Source organism: Chaetura pelagica, unplaced genomic scaffold, assembly GCF_000747805.2.
Source record: "Chaetura pelagica isolate M959 unplaced genomic scaffold, ChaPel_1.0 scaffold456, whole genome shotgun sequence".
Lineage (NCBI taxonomy): Eukaryota > Metazoa > Chordata > Aves > Apodiformes > Apodidae > Chaetura > Chaetura pelagica.
The window spans coordinates 138,467-154,405 of NW_009953574.1; the positions used below are offsets into that span (position 1 = coordinate 138,467).

Consider the following 15,939-nt stretch of genomic DNA (forward strand, 5'->3'; position numbering starts at 1 on the left):
GAGGCTGTGTGGCAGCTCAGGCTTTTTTCTCCTGGTGCTCATACCATGTGTCATATCCCATACTAGGCCGTTCCCAGGCATTTCTGTGACTTAGCTGTTGTTTGGGAGTAGCTCTGCCCTTTCCAGTTGATCCAGATACTCAGAGAATTCTGGAATCCCATAAATAAAGCTTTAAACCTTGGCATCTTTCATTTGTTTCCCAACTGCATGTTTAGGCTACTCTTTTTTCTCCTGGTGCTCATACCATGTGTCATATCCCATACTAGGCCGTTCCCAGGCATTTCTGTGACTTAGCTGTTGTTTGGGAGTAGCTCTGCCCTTTCCAGTTGATCCAGATACTCAGAGAATTCTGGAATCCCATAAATAAAGCTTTAAACCTTGGCATCTTTCATTTGTTTCCCAACTGCATGTTTAGGCTACTCTTCAGTGTTTGTCTTCTTTCAGTTGTGAAACCCTGTGCTTCACCCTGGCTACCCTGACTTGGAGTCACTCTTAAAGACTGTAAGCAAAGCATCCTCAAAAGCCTCTGGTCCCTTCTGGCTTCAGCTTTTTAGTCCATCATGGAGGAATTTCTAAGCTCCTTATTGTTCTTGCAGAACAGCAATCCACTGACCTTCCTGCTTGGCTTCTGTCTATGGCAGCTTCTGTTTTTGGGTGCTCCTTCAGTGAACCATTATTTGGAGTTTGACCTTATAATTTGTAATTGCATCTTGTAATTATGTCACTAGTCTAAGGGACGGGGATTAATGGCATCTGCCTGCTGCATGCTGGCCAGCACAGAGTGCTTGAATAGAGGTGCTGTAGTAGAAAAGGTTTTTGCTGAGTTTAGGTTATTCTTGGTTGAAATGAAGGCTTGTGTCTATTCCCAGCATCTCCCTTATGCCCTGAGCTTTGGAGTGTTTGTAGCTCCAAAGTTCTAATGCTGTATCTTGTCAAGTTTCTGGTGTTATGTTTAAAAGCTGTCAGTGTTATTTCAGGTTTGAAAATTAGAGACTTGTGTAGAGTCTTGAAGTCTGGGAGCTGTCACTGCAGGGGATTGCATCAGCTTCTTTTGTCTTGTGGTTATTTGTGTATTATGCTGTAGCTCCTTTTGTTCTATTTATGGATTCTAACAGTTCTCTTGTGTTGCTTTAAAATATCTGTACCTATGCTTCCTTCATGGCATTTTTTTTTGGCAGAGCATATAATTATTTATGATTTGCATGTGTGTGACTGACACCTGTGGGTTACCTGCCTGGTAACCTGGCTACTTTATCAGCCTCTGACAGGTTTCACTCTGTCTGTGGAGCACTTGCTGCCTTGGGAATCAGCTGAATGAGTTATTGGTTGGATTTGCATTTTATGAAGAGAGGGAAGGAAATTGGGAAGGTAGAGATGGAGGGAGGAAGAAATTACCATTTGTCAGACACAGCCTGAAGCTTTTGTTGGGCTGACAGTAAAGTTCAAGACATCTATCAAGTTTTCCATGCGGCTCAGAACTCACTGTTGAACGATGAACTCACAGGTGTGCACGAGCTGTTTTATGAACCCTTCACAGAAAATAAATCTCTAATATATGTTTTAATTTATGGACTAATTTTCATGATATAAATCTCGTCTAACGTGCCTGTTGCAGTGAATTCAGTAGGGAATAACTTTTTGGGGTAAAATTACTACTTTGTAGTTTTAATTCATTCTAACAAAGTGTTTTAGTGGATCTGTCTGCATGTGGGAACTGAGTATTGGAAATTCCTGAGGATTTCAGTAGGAATAGTCAGCACTCAGTATTGTCCCAAAGAACAACCTGTAAATGTGAGGTGAAGAAACTTAAATATCCATCCAATTCCATGGAGTGTTCAATTGTAAACATTTTTGAAGGGCTGTGAATCAGTCTAAGTTTGCTTAGAGTAGTGAAGCATGAAAAGAAAACTTCATGCTTCTGATCTTTGAGGAGGGAGGAGCCTAAGGAAATAGCATTGTTAAAATGTATCAGCAGTGCAGTACGGTGAGCCCTTTGGCTTCCTTAGGGAATGATTTCCAAGTCTCCTGATCCTTCTTGACTGAAGTGTTTTCAGTCCCTCTACCAGTTGTGGTGCACCTGCAGCTCCTTGCCTTTCCCTGGGTGCTTCTCCAATAGGTGTCCCTTAGCCAGGTGTGTTGACCTCTCCATATGTCTTTGTATCTCTCTCTAACTAGTTAATTATGTTTTCATATTCCCAGTGAAACCTGAAGAACTTTATGCTTTTTCTTACAACCCCAAGATGTCTAAGGAGAAGCGGGAGATCGGATGGAAGCTGATTGATTTGAAGCTGGATTACCAGCGAATGGGAATTCCAAATGACTACTGGGAAATAACAGATGTTAATAAAGAATACGAGGTAATTCTTGCCCAAGGTAGCCATTTAATGCAGTGTCTCTGCTTTGTTATTAATGACACAGAGCAAACCTCCGCCTGCTGCATCAGTGGTGCCTCTGGGGAGGAATGAGCTCAGTTGGTTTTAGTCGAAGCAGCATCATTGTCATGTGAAGTTGTGGATAATGATGCCAAGGAAGAACAGAGCAGAGCTGCAGAGTCACCTTGGTTTGCTTTGATCACCCTGGCAAACTACCAGACACTTGTTTTTCTAGAGAAATTTCAAAGCATCTGTTAGGAAAAAGCTGAAGTACCCTTAGCTGCTTTTGGTATTTTCAAACCCTGTCCCACCAGGCTGGTGACAGATGTCTAGAAGAAAAGTAAACAGCAGTGATTTGGCTTGGTGAGAAATAAGGGCAGAGTGGAAAGGGGCTGGATAAAGAAGGAGAAAACAGCCTTTTTTAATTTCTTGGTTGGATCTTCTGATGACCAAGGCCTCTCAGTCATTTCAGTCTCAACTGGCTGCTGCAGCTGTTACTTCTCTTTCTTCAGTGCAAGGCTAGGTAGTTCTAAACAGCATGAAATGAAAGCATTTTTCAGCAAGCTTACTGCAACTGCTATTTCAAATTATTCCCTTTTTATTTCTTCGGCTGTTGTGTATGTTCAGACCTTCCTGTCTGAATGAGAAAGCAACAACTCTGAGGAAGACACCAATACCCAAGGTCTTGAATCCCTCCCCCCTGTTTTCTGCCCCCTTCCCTCACTAGTTTTCTCTACTGTTATGCTTTGGGTTGAAGAAAGACAAGCCTATGCTGTCAGAAGTGACTGGTAGTTTTAAATGTGTGTCTTTGGATGCTTGGGTTGAGATAGGATGTGAGGTGCTTTTGCCATTAGTTTATTAGGGCATGTGAATCTGGGCATCTAAAATCATTAATGATTTTGCAGCTTTATTTGCTAATGTGTAACTCTCTAGTGCCAGCGCTTTAGCATTTCCTCAGGGTTTTCAGCTTAATTTTTAAAATTGTCAAGTCTAAAGTAAAGCCAGACTTGGCAGATAGCTTATCTGTGAAGTATGTGTTGAAAAGTCTCCACTGGTCTGAGGAAAAGGGGTGAAGCTGGTCCCTGAGGCTGCTATCTGACTGCTGCCAGCTCAGCTTGAGCTGAGGAAGATTTAGAGGGAACTTGCTAGACATAGTTGTTCTTTGTTTCTCTTTTTGTGAAAACTAGAAACTTCCATAAAATGTATGGATTTAAAGAACTTCCTTTTAATAAGTGTTGTGTACTGTGCAGCCCAGTTTTTTAGGTGCAGCTGTAAAACTGATTGTTTCCTTCACCACGTTCCTTGATTTTGTGCCTGTTCCTCTGTTGTTTTTCTAAATGCATCTCAGTGGCTTGAAACTCTATGCCTGGGCTGCTTTACACTATGGCAAACAATCTGTCATAAACTAAATGTGAACCTTTAATTGCTAACTAGTAATATCTGAATGTTCTTCTTTCCTCTCCCTTAGGTTTGCAACACATACCCTCCAGAGATAGTGGTGCCTAGAGCTGCTAACAAGGCAGTGGTGATCGGAAGTTCAAGGTTCAGAAGCAGAGGAAGGATTCCGGTGCTTTCTTACTTATATAAAGAAAACAATGTTAGTTGCTAATTGTCTCCTGTCTTTGTGGGGAGGAAGGGTTCCCCTTCTTGTCCATCCCCTGTTAATGAAAGGGAAGAATGAGATAATTATTAGAGCGTATTAACTTCAGATTTGAGAGCTGTGCTTCTCTTAACGGCTTTATTCCGGGGCACAGAGTAAGGGAGTTAAAGACAACCACTTGGGATGCATCCAGATCTGGTCCAAACCCAAGGTTAATGTCTGGATTTTTTTTAAAATGAGCTGTCAGCAGTGCTTTGTTATGTGGAAGTTTTTTAATCTAGTGTTTAGCTGTTTTGTGTTGTGTTTTAATGAGATATGTTAACTTAGCAAGATTTTCAAAGTATTGAAGAGAAGGAACCACCCTGAAATAAATCCCCACTAGTTCAGAATAAGTGAAGGTTTCATATTTTTTTTCCACTGAAAACCAGAATGTAGACTTTGCTGCCTCAGCAGTGTTTTAGATGCAGATGTTAGGAAAATGCTGTCACAGTCAAATGGCTGTTTTCCTGAGGAAGCGTGCCCTGACCTGGGCCGCTGTGTGGAGCTGTGCTTGGCAGCTTGTGACATTTCCCTAAAGCCTCCTCTGTGCATTTCGGGTGTGGAACAGTAACAATTGATCAGTTAAGTTGTGGAAAAGAACAGTTTAGGCAACAGACAGCAAGTAGAAAATGTGGGAAGTGCTGATGTTTGGGATACTGCTCAGCAGAGCGTAGTGGGGTTGAGAATGCAGCACTGAAGTTTGCAGCAGGGCCCCTTGGCCTCGCTGCTTTCCCAAACTTCCAGCTTTGAGAAGTATCCCAGGAGTGTTTCTGCGTGGCTGTTGAAGTAGTGTTTTCTCAGGGAAACAGACTCTTAAAGCCAACAAGTTGGTGTTTTTTGAGGCAATGCAGATGCCCTGCAAGCAGAGCAACGTGTGCTGTTGTGTATTGCAGGCTGCCATATGCCGCTGCAGCCAGCCCCTCTCCGGCTTCAGCGCGCGCTGCCTGGAGGATGAGCAGATGCTGCAGGCCATCAGAGAGGCCAACCCTGGGAGCCCCTTCATGTATGTTGTAGACACAAGGCCAAAGGTATCTTCATGGGGTTTGTGGCTACTTATAAAGCTTGCATCTGGATTAGTAGCACTGTTTCCAGGTCATCCTTTCTCAGCTCTCCTGATCTCTTACATGACATTAGGTTACGTTGTGCCAGGCCTGGACCAGGAGGTCAGTATGGGGCTTTACATGAGGAATGCTTGTGCAGAGTAAAAGTACAATGTGAAATGCTGTCCACAATGCTTGAGCTCCTGGAGGATTCTGGGTTGAGGTTTGCCTTAAGGAGGACCTTAAGCAACTGGCAGTCCTCAACCTGGATGAGACAGCGAAGCATTTTCCTGCAGAGAACTATGTCCTTGGTCTATTGAGTTGGAGGGAAGCCTTATGATTCAGTTTCCTGAGGCTGACATGCATTTACCAGCAGGCTTGGGAAGAAGTGGGGATGTATGGAGCCTGGTAATAATCAGGAAAAGCAATTCTTCCATTTTTCTTGCCTCTGTAAAAATAACATTTTCTCATGATGTGTGGCTTGAAATTGAATGCAATTCAGCTATTCTGATCTGTGGCCACTATTTGGGGCTAGAACGTTATTGCTGAGGTGTTTGTGTAAGAGGATATTGAAGAAATATTTGCAAAATGAAATATCTAATGACTGTCATCTTGAGGAACTGAATTTAAAAACCAATTCAAATCATTGTCTTTTAAACATATTGATTGAGAGTGTTGATAAAAGCAAATTAGGACACAAGGATTTTCATAGTACATTATTTAAAAACAAAGATTTAGAAGGGCTCTGATTATTTAAAAAATTAAGCTTTCTGAGAACCTGCTTTACTGTTCAGATACTGCAATTATTTTGTAGAAACTATACATTTAGTATTGCCCTATTTAGTATTGCCCTGCTGCAAGGGCAAGAAGGAAAAAAGTCTGTCTGGAAAAACAGGGACTGTTTCACCTGTTGTTCCAAGATGGTTTTGACTTTTTGTAGTATGACATTTCCTAGAAAGAATCTATTTTGTGATTATAGATATGTTTATAGCAATCATATATGTTCTTTTGCTGCAGAAAAATCCCAGTATGGTAGATATTCCACTGAAATCTATCACTGATGGTAGTTTTGTTCTAAAGTATTGGGAGAAAAAGGGACAACTAATAATTGGTCACATTTCTTCTTCTAGCACAACATAACTTGCTTTGAGTGGTAGAACTGAAGCACTAGGGTTATTTAATTGTTCTAAAAATGTATATACCCTATATGACTCTTCTTTCTCTCCTTTCTTTGGAGGCAAATCTCTCCTCTTCAATCAATTAATGGGGGGTTGAGGTGTTCTTTTTTAATTATTTTGTCCCCACTGAAGATTTCCTGTTAGCCCTTGTACTGTTTGGGGGAATTGTTAGAGCAGCTGACTTCTTTTCTACTTCTGTTCTGCAGTTCCAGTTGGTTGCTGTGTTCTTTCTGCTCAACTTTAATATTTCTATGTTTCCCTCAGATGGCTTTATTTCATCTGTGCATGTATGTCTGTGAAAAGCTTTGGAATTCTCTTAGTATTTCTATACCATCATGTATGTATGTTACCCATAAAAATGGCTTTCCCAGTTTCACTTTTTTATGCTTTGGTCTGCAACTTTTTATGTAGCTGTGCAGTTAAGGCAGACCCAATGTCTCTACCTGTTTAGAGGACAGCAGTGTTCTGAAACTGGGCATGGTTTTGGTACTGCCTACCCTAAGAAATTCTAGCCAGGCTCTTAATGAGTCTCTGCATCTGACTAATGGCCTGGAGACACTGGCATAATTAATAGGGAAACGGCTGGAAGTGAAGTCTGGGAGATGGGAGCGGATGTCTGACTAACAGCTTTGTTTTATATTTACTGGGAGATTTTTGAAAAAGAAGGACTTGCAAAACACATTTATTTTTGCTTATTGTTTGTTGTAACTTCCTCTTTTCTTCTTCATCCTCTTCCCATTCCTTTGAATTTGACAGCTAAATGCTATGGCCAACCGGGCTGCTGGGAAGGGTTATGAGAATGAAGACAACTACGATAACATCCGCTTCAAGTTTATTGGCATAGAAAACATCCACGTGATGAGGAACAGCTTGCAGAAGCTCCTGGAAGGTAGGTATTGCTCCTGGTTACTTTGTGACCTACTGAAAGAAAACTGGCCTAAGCTGCTGAGGGAAGACTTTTCTGGGTTTGCTGTGTTTAGTTTGGAGTATTTCAGTGTTAAGCAGTGTTTCTCATTTGAAATAAAATTTTGGCATGATCTTCTGAAGACTTTAATCTCATATGTGAGTAGTTCTTATTTCTCATTTATTTCTGATTTCTTTTACAGAACTTGTTTTTAATACATTGAAATGCATTAAAGCATTTTAATACTTTAAAATATATTAAAATGCAGAGTAGCTCAGGTAATTAAGCGACTCTGTGAGGGTATGATCTTGGGGAAACATGCAAAGCAGGGCAGAAGAAATACTTGGCTGAGCTGTTGGAGATCAAGAGGTGAATCAGGCCTGTTTTTTCCCAATATACTTCTGGAGAAGTTCCATTCAAGGTGATGGTGTAGCTTGGATCAGACCAGCAAGCTCTGCTAGCTGGTTTCCAGCACTGTTACCATCCTTGTGCTGACAGAGACTGTGGAAGAGGGCAGAGTAGATGCTGCAAATAATTTTGCTTGGTCCCTCTGCTTAGTTTTCTAAAATAGAATACAAATGCTTTCATCTGAAACAAGAGTTTAATATTTTAGTAACCACCATAATGGTCATCTTGCTTCAAAAAAGTTGAATAATTGATTCTACCAATTGCCTGGCCAGGTGGCACTGCAGGATCTGTGGTGACCTTGGAGAAAATTGAGGCTATTCACAGGACTGAAAGGTTGTCCTGATCTCAAGTATAAATCCTCAGTTGCCTGTTCCTTGCAGATTTATTTTGTGGTGGAAGAAGGGGCAGAATAAGTACTTGTTTACTCCCATATTCTTCTTTGACAGTGATAAAATCTTTCGCTGGTGCTATGGACTACTGAACTGTAGGACTATTAAGTATTTTCTGTGCTGGGTTTCAATATAGCATCTGAGTTGCCTTCAAGGTTAGATGTGTTATTTCTCTCTCTAAATTAGACCCCTTCTTTCTTCAAATCTGGGTGGTGGTGACTGCACCTTAGTGGTTGTTAGATGTGTTTGTGTGGTGGTGATTAATAGTGAAGTAACAGATGGCCAAACACTTTCTTTGTTGGAAAAACACTGAGCTGAAAAAAATGAGTTACCACTTTAAAACAAGGATATTTTCAGATTCTCAAGTTCTCTGAGAGTTAAACAGTTTGTGTATCTCAGTGTGCAGCCAGTAGTTTCTATGTGTCCTTTAGACAGGATATTGCTGATGACACTTAATAGTGTGGAAATACTAGCTTTCAGGATCTACCAAGCTCTGTTGCTGTGAAGAGATAATGAGGAGATGGGAAAGAGAAAAAGATGGTGTTGTCAGAGCATCAGCTAATTCCTTTGTTTGTGTCCTTAGTGTGTGAAATGAAGTCCCCCTCAATGAGCGATTTCCTCACTGGGCTGGAGAACTCAGGTTGGTTACGGCACATTAAGGCTGTGATGGATGCAGGTGTCTTTCTTGCCAAGGTAAAACTGTACCCCAAACTGCAGGTGAATTAAAAAATATGTACTTGTCTGTTAGGGACTGCTCCAAGGCTGTGAAGTTGTCTCTGGAGGGAAGGTGGGAAAACATTGCTGTTAAGTTGGCCTTATCCTGCAGTTGGAGAACGTGGAGTGACTTACCCAGCTGTCTCTCTCCTGGACACTTTCTGTGACCCAGTGAAATGCTGTAGAGGTTGAGATGTTGTCCTTTTCACTGAATTGTAACAAGCAGTTATCTAAGCTTTATTAGAACTCATTAGAAACTAATAGAATCACAGAATGAGGATAAATTAACTTATAGACGCCTCTATATCACACATCTTTGGTGGTGCAAACAACTTATAACCTTGTGCTCATTGCTGGGCTGCTCTGCTTTAAATGAGGGATTGCTGAGACGGTTATTTTCTCCTGGTTTTGTGTGGTGAGGAGACTGCTAATGTTGCCTGTTCAAGGAAGTCCATTGCTGCAGAGCTGGTGGCTTTGCAGGTCAGGGAAAAGGACAAGTGTCACTAAGGCACGTGGCTCTTCAGTGATGGTCAAGGGCATCCAGGCAGCATGGGACAAGAGCAGAGACCTGCTGTAAAGATTGTATTTTCTCTACATTTCCCTGTGTGGCAAATAAGAAGCTGTTTCGTGTTTCTCTTCTGCCACTGGTACAAAGGGAAAATTACGATCCTTATGGGAAGAAGTTCTAATTTTTCTTGAAGTTCCTGCTCCCTGTGTGTCCAGTTGTTCTTGTCTCATCCACCAAATTTTTCCTCAGAGGAGGAATTCTTGGCCTTTCAGAAGACTGAGGGTTTTCAGATCAGAGAGTCCTTGTTTTTTGACAGTCTGACATGCTGGTGGGGCACACAGCAGCGTTTTCTTCTGGTTGGAGTTTCCTGTGGGTTGGTGGCTGTGTGCCCAGAAATGCTGCATGTCCATGGTCCAGATGAGAAATGACAAATATCCCCCTTGGGTTTTAGGCCAGTCAGGTAAACACAGATGAAGGGGTAGCGTTTAATTTCAGTAACCAACCTAGAAAGCTGCTAAGCTGTTCTGTCTGGTGTCTCCTTCACAGGCTGTGAGGGATGAAAAGGCCAGTGTGCTGGTGCACTGCTCGGATGGGTGGGACCGCACAGCCCAGGTCTGCTCCCTGGCCTGTCTCCTCCTGGACCCTTTTTATAGGACTCTGAAAGGCTTCATGGTAAGAACAGACATGTTGGGATTCCAAACAGAAGAAAGTGCTTCCTGGATTTGAAACGTAAACAGGCCTTAATTAAATATTTTAGGCCATTTCCTAGAACAAATAGTAGGTGACCTATATAAAAGCAGCTTTGATTCTCTAAACAAGCTTTAATTGCTCTGAACAGCATGGGCACAGAACTGGCAGCAGCTGATTTACAGTTCTCAAATCTTTGTTTCCTTGAGGATCTACATGAGCACCACTAATGAGACCTTTCAGGAAGAGATGAGTGAGAAAAGGATGCAACTCTGGCAGCAAGCCACCAAAAAAATGGTGAAGCTGCTTGTCATTTAAGACTGTTACAATGAATTGTCTCTTATCTGCTGGGATTTAAAATCGGGTAAACTCATTCTTGTGCACAGGGCACATGGAACCCGTATATCATGTAAAAGCTGCATAATTTAAGACCTTCTGTAAAGCCATTACACATTAATTTGATCATTTGCTTCTACTGCAGGCTTTTTCTCATTTGAGGCCATAGCTGCATAAATACAGTGTGGTCTGTGATGTTATCTTTCTGTTAATCTCCTTTTTTGTAAATACCTGTAAGACAGGCTGCTGCTTCTTTCCCAGAGGAGATACTTAAAAGAAACCTTGAAATCACAACAATGCAAATCTTGCCTCTTCTGGTGTGTTGCACTGCCAGGACTCTTCCCTTGCATTCTGTGCAATTTGTATTATTATTATTTTTGCTTCTGGATTATACTGCAATCTTTTAAAATTACATCAGGGCATGAAATACCTTCCTGGGCTTTGGTTGTGCTTTGGACAGCTCTGTAGGAACTAAGGAACATGGTTTTGAGCAGGAACAGGAGCAGTAACTAAACCAGACGTGCTTCTCTGTCCTCTGAGCAAATGGTTTATATGCAGAAAGCCTGTGACAGTGGCTATTCCTAAGTGAGTGCTACAGGGGGGTAAAAAATGGAACAGTAATGAAAAGTAATGTAACTGAGGTTTTCGAAGAACTCTGAATTTCTGCCCACCTTTTATTCTTTAAGTCTCTGGATGATGATATCAGGAATTGATCTTTAAATATGATCCAGCAAGACAAGTGATAGTGGATTCAGCATCAGTCATTTGGTTCCTTATAAGACATATTTTGTAAGGAGAATACTGCTTCCTTGTTGTTTTCTTATGTATAGCACAGGCATTCAAAAGCACAACAGCCAGATGGTTCTGGTTTCATCAATACACAGCTGTACTTCTCATATTCCTGTTTGTGTGTTCAACATTTCTTGCATTCCAGTTGCTGATTTATTTTGCTGAATATCACAATGTTCTTTTGTGAATTAAATAGCACAGTGTAATAACTATTTCAGCTCAGTATGTTTAAATATTATGATTGTAATGACATAGAAACTCCCTCAAAATATGATTAGACTCACTTGAAGTCACTTCTGATTCCAGCAGTGGCATTGTAGCCATAACTGTGGGTAACTGTTCTATAAATTACTATTTTCACTGACTCCTGTGGCTGTACTCACAACAGTAGGATTAGCAGGTAGCATTGGTTGTAAGGCTGTTAAAGTTTAACATCGAGGGCTTTATCTTGCTTTTTCTATACAAAGTAACATTCTGGTTTTAACCTCTGTTTGCAACTGAAGGTTCTCATAGAGAAAGAGTGGATTGCCATGGGCCACAAGTTCTCACACAGGTAAGAGCAGCAACTTCTCTTGGGTGCAGAGAATGGGTGAAGGCCTGGCTGAGAAACTAATGCACTGCTTCCAAGTTCATGTACTCCCATGGGAAAAACAAAGAAAATACAGGACAGAGGGGGCAAGATGTGGAAAATACTGGAGGTGGTGACATAAAGCCAGTCTCTGTATTGCTTTTTCATCAGGGCTTTTTTCTTTTGCTTTATAAAATCATCCAGTCAAACAAATGGAATTCTGAGTGTTTTCCTACCTGTAAAATCACATTTGTGTTGTATGAGGAGTGCTAATGTTCTGGCAAGATATTGATTCTTCTGGAAGAAAATCTCAGCTAATGGTTTTCAGGACTTCTACCAATTCAAAGCAGAAACTTGAGCCCAATACAGTGCTAAAAACCAGTTTGACCAGCAAATTAAAAATGCTGTGATTCCTATAAATATCCTGCATCTAGCAGGGATATTACCTTGAATTACTACTTGTTATATTTACCAGACAGAAATTAGAAACTGAGATGGTCCAGAAGACCATGAGATGGAAGGGACTGGTCTATTCAGTGCTATTAGCTTGGAAAAAATTGAAGCTTTGTTCTTGATAATGAAACTGGTTCCTGCTTTTATTACTCAAGTATCTGTTCCCTTAAAGCTTACCTGAGGAAAATAAGCAGCATGTGCACCCTTATCCTTCTATATAAGAAGCAGTCAAAGATAAACTTCTGCCTGGTCATTACTGGCCAAAGAAATGTTCTGTGGTCATTACTTCTGCTTTTTTAGGGATTCTTCTCACCTTTCTTTAAGACTGAAAAAAACCCCAGAACAAAACAACAAAAAACCCTGCTATTCTTCTTTTATAAAGGATTGTTCCAAATATGAGAACTTGGCAATAGGTACAAAAAATACTCGAGGCATGAATTTCAGGATTGTTTTGAGTTTCTTCCATTGCTAATTTCACTTTAAGGAAAGGGATGTCACATAGTTCTTGTTACTCCTACCATGCTCTGGGAGAACAAGTCATGCTGAGGGTGACACACCTTCATGTACAGTTGCTACAAGATAAACCATGCAGGTTTTTTTCTGACTGCAGAATAACTTCTTATCCTAGTAGTGAAGAAAACTTCCCTGTTGTTTAATGGTGAGGGAATTATTTTTTTATTGGGTAGCCCAGGATTTAACCCTGGTTTTGTTTGCATCTCTCCAGGTGTGGCCATTTGAATGGTGACCCCAAAGAAGTATCCCCTGTCTTCACTCAGTTTGTTGAATGTGTCTGGCAGCTCATGCAGCAGTTCCCATGCTCCTTTGAGTTCAATGAGCGTTTCCTCCTGGAAATCCATGACCACGTCTATTCCTGCCAGTTTGGGAACTTCCTTGGCACCTGTCATAAGGAACGTGAGGATCTGAAGTGAGTTGGCAGTTTATGGAGCCACCAGTCTGGCAGTCAAGCAGTCCAGAAGTCACTTTTACTGTCAGGAAGAGGCCAGGTGGTGTTTGGTTTTGTCTGTTTAGTGTAATTGTAGATTAGGGGAAACATTGTTGTGATCGATGCTTGTGTTCTACAATGTGGGAAAAAAAATAGATTAATTGTATCCCCAAAGTCAGATGTTTCAGTTTGGATCACAGCAGTAAAACTTGTGGATGCCCCTTTTTGGACTGGATAGTGTCCTTTTTAAGTTATTAATCCCCCAGTGGTGTATCTTGAGTTTATGAAATGAATCAGATATTGTGTAAAATAATTCTTAGCTCCTTTCATCTAATTCTACTTAGAACAGCTAGAGTTATTAATCTATTTAACTTGATTATTTTTTTAGTGATGAGGTGTTCTTTGTAATTGACAGAATCTTTGAGAAGACCCATTCTCTGTGGCCTTTCCTCGTACAGAAGAAGCAGGAATTGAGAAATCCTTTGTACAGAGGATTTACAGCTTACAAAGAGCTTCAACCAAACACACTACCTTTCAGTTTCCAGTGAGTTGCTTGTTTAAGATGGGGAAGGATTGGGGCATTTCTTCCTTTGTAATGTAGACTGATAATTCAGGATTAATAAAATGCATTTTCACTGATTAGCATGGTTTGTTTTACCTTTCCCCTCCATTCCTCATCCATAGAGTTGTAAAGCATAGGATATTGCTAAATAACTGTAGGTACTGTCATTTAATTTTTTTTCTTTGGTGTTGAAAAAGAGGGTGGGGGAAGGCAAGGAGAAAAACTTCAGTTGTGTAGATAGACCTCCACACACCCTGACTGCCTGCTCTGCCAAATTTACATGATAGGATATCTAAGTGTTGAAAAGAGTTCCTAATTTCCTCCTTTTTAATAAAAATATTAAGGAAGTCTTTCAAACAGGGATTTCAGTGCCCACTCACACCCAAACCTGTGCAGTCTGGATGGTTTTCACAAGAAGGGATTTCTTGTTGCCAGGTCTGTGTGCTTGGCCAGGGTGTTGCAGCTGAAGTGGTTCGTTTGGCTTTGCTTCTGCCTCACTCCTCTTCCCTCCTGAGGGGAGGGATGCAGATGTGTCTTTAGATGTGCTGTGTGTGGTTACTGGTGGGCAAAGGCCTTTGATAAAGGTAGGGAGGTCAGAGCAGAGGGCTTGGAGGTGAGCTGCCCACGCTTCCACTGGGTCTGCCATAGAAACCAGTATATTTTCTCTGCACTGAGACCTCCTGCCAGTGCATGTAGATCACAAGGCAGAAGGACTTGAATTCCTCAGGAGTTTTTTTTTAGCTTTATGAAAATTTGCCCATTGATACTGAATTGTACAATCCAAGGCTGTGGTAGTTTTTAAAGACCAATTCCTAATTTCAATTTGTTGAGGTTTTATTGGTTTTTTTTTTCTTGAAAGAGCATCTAGTTTGTTGGCCAGTGGTGTACAACTGGTTGCCTAATTGTCTGCTCTTGCCCTGCTCTCAAGGTTTTGGTGTGGGATGTACAACCGCTTTGAGAAGGGGATGCACCCAAAGCAGTGTGTGCTGGACCATCTGCTCAGCTGCCTCAGCCAAAAGATGAAGCTGGAGGATGATGCATCTCAGCTGGAAAATGTGAGTTTTGAATCTTAATAATTCTTAAAATCACATGATGGTTTTGGCAAATATGGCTAGTTTGAACATGGACTCTGCTGGGTTCAAACCAATGTGCATCTGAGAACAATGACTTTCATTAATTTTTTTTAATGTCTTTTTACTTGTATAGAAACTCCCTTTCCTCGATGGTCCTTTGCCCAGTGACACTTGCTCCTTATCTAAACTAGGAAGTGCTGCTTCAAAACCACCCATACTCAACACTTCTCAGGATTACACAGGGGAAACTCCTCCTGTGCTGAGCAATGGTGCCTCAGCAGGGGACAGCAATGTTATGTCAGACCTGGACCAAAAGCACAAGGAGAACCTGTCCCACCACCACCACCTCCATGAGCTTAACGATGCTCTTGGCGTTTTGGACTCTGAAGCAAAGGATGGGAAGCCTCAGCACCACTGATCAGCTTTGAGAACTGTGCTCAGTGAACCAGGCACTTCTGGTGGTGAGGGGTGAGGGAGCTGTGTCCCCCCAGGTGTCCCCCACCATTTCCAGCTCAGCGTGGGTACGGGTGTTTGCAGGAGTTGTGCTCACTGGGGAGAAGACAGCCCTTCTGCCTTGGGTTTGGGGCACATTGCTCTGCAGCCAAAACTATGAAGATGTATCCAAAGCTGCCCAGAAGTCTGCCCTGGGTTAGTGTGATCCTCATTTTTCAGTGGAAACATGATGTGTGTTAAAGGTTTATGACTGCCTGCCAGTACTGGTGTTTCAAACTAGAAGAAACCTTGATTAATTAACATGGGGCTCAGGAGTTGTGCAGTGTTTAACTGGAGCAGGAAAGGTGCTACCTGTCTATTCTCAGTGGTGGTGCAAGGTCATCTTAAAACGAGAAAAGAATTCAGTTCATCTTTAAATGATAAAAAAATCATCATTTCTTAGCTGTGAACAAATCTCTGCATGGATCCTCACCCTGTGGTAGAACTGATTCATTTGTTGGTTCCTATGCATATTTGGTACACAAAACAAACCCCCCTGTGCCTTTTTATGGAGACCATGTTAGTGTCTGGCCACAATGTACTATTTTTATTATTGCAGTGTAGAGTGTAGTACCTGGTCTTCTTTGTAGTCAGTATTTTTAAACAAGGTTTTTTATCTGCTGCCAGCTTTCCAAGATCCTTGCTGATCCTTTGAGCTTAGTACCTTCTTTCTAAGCTGACCTTTCAAAGAATAAGCTTTTATGGACCTCATTTACTGCTCATGAGCATGCAGCAAGCCACAAAGACAGCCTGTAACACAGGAATTTTTGACAGAAGGAGGATTAGAAATGAGAAAGTAGAGAAAAAAAATAATAAGGAATTTTTCTCTCTTGTTTTATGGTCTTGGTTAAATAGAAGGAAGAGAGTAACTCTTTATTCTAAGC

General features: G+C 41.4%; 1 protein-coding gene across 1 annotated transcript in view; it reads left to right on the forward strand.

Annotated features, from left to right (window-relative positions):
* The window catches only part of MTMR8 (myotubularin related protein 8), a 31,631-nt gene extending 16,650 nt beyond the window's left edge, over window positions 1–14,981 (forward strand). Inside the window, exons 5-15 of the mRNA XM_009999676.1 lie at window positions 2,200–2,357; window positions 3,841–3,969; window positions 4,905–5,039; window positions 6,986–7,118; window positions 8,514–8,623; window positions 9,699–9,824; window positions 11,468–11,517; window positions 12,710–12,910; window positions 13,344–13,472; window positions 14,419–14,545; window positions 14,697–14,981. Coding sequence (XP_009997978.1) covers window positions 2,200–2,357; window positions 3,841–3,969; window positions 4,905–5,039; window positions 6,986–7,118; window positions 8,514–8,623; window positions 9,699–9,824; window positions 11,468–11,517; window positions 12,710–12,910; window positions 13,344–13,472; window positions 14,419–14,545; window positions 14,697–14,981 — 1,583 coding nt within the window. The remainder of the gene's footprint in view (window positions 1–2,199; window positions 2,358–3,840; window positions 3,970–4,904; window positions 5,040–6,985; window positions 7,119–8,513; window positions 8,624–9,698; window positions 9,825–11,467; window positions 11,518–12,709; window positions 12,911–13,343; window positions 13,473–14,418; window positions 14,546–14,696) is intronic.
* Window positions 14,982–15,939: the final 958 nt, after the last annotated feature.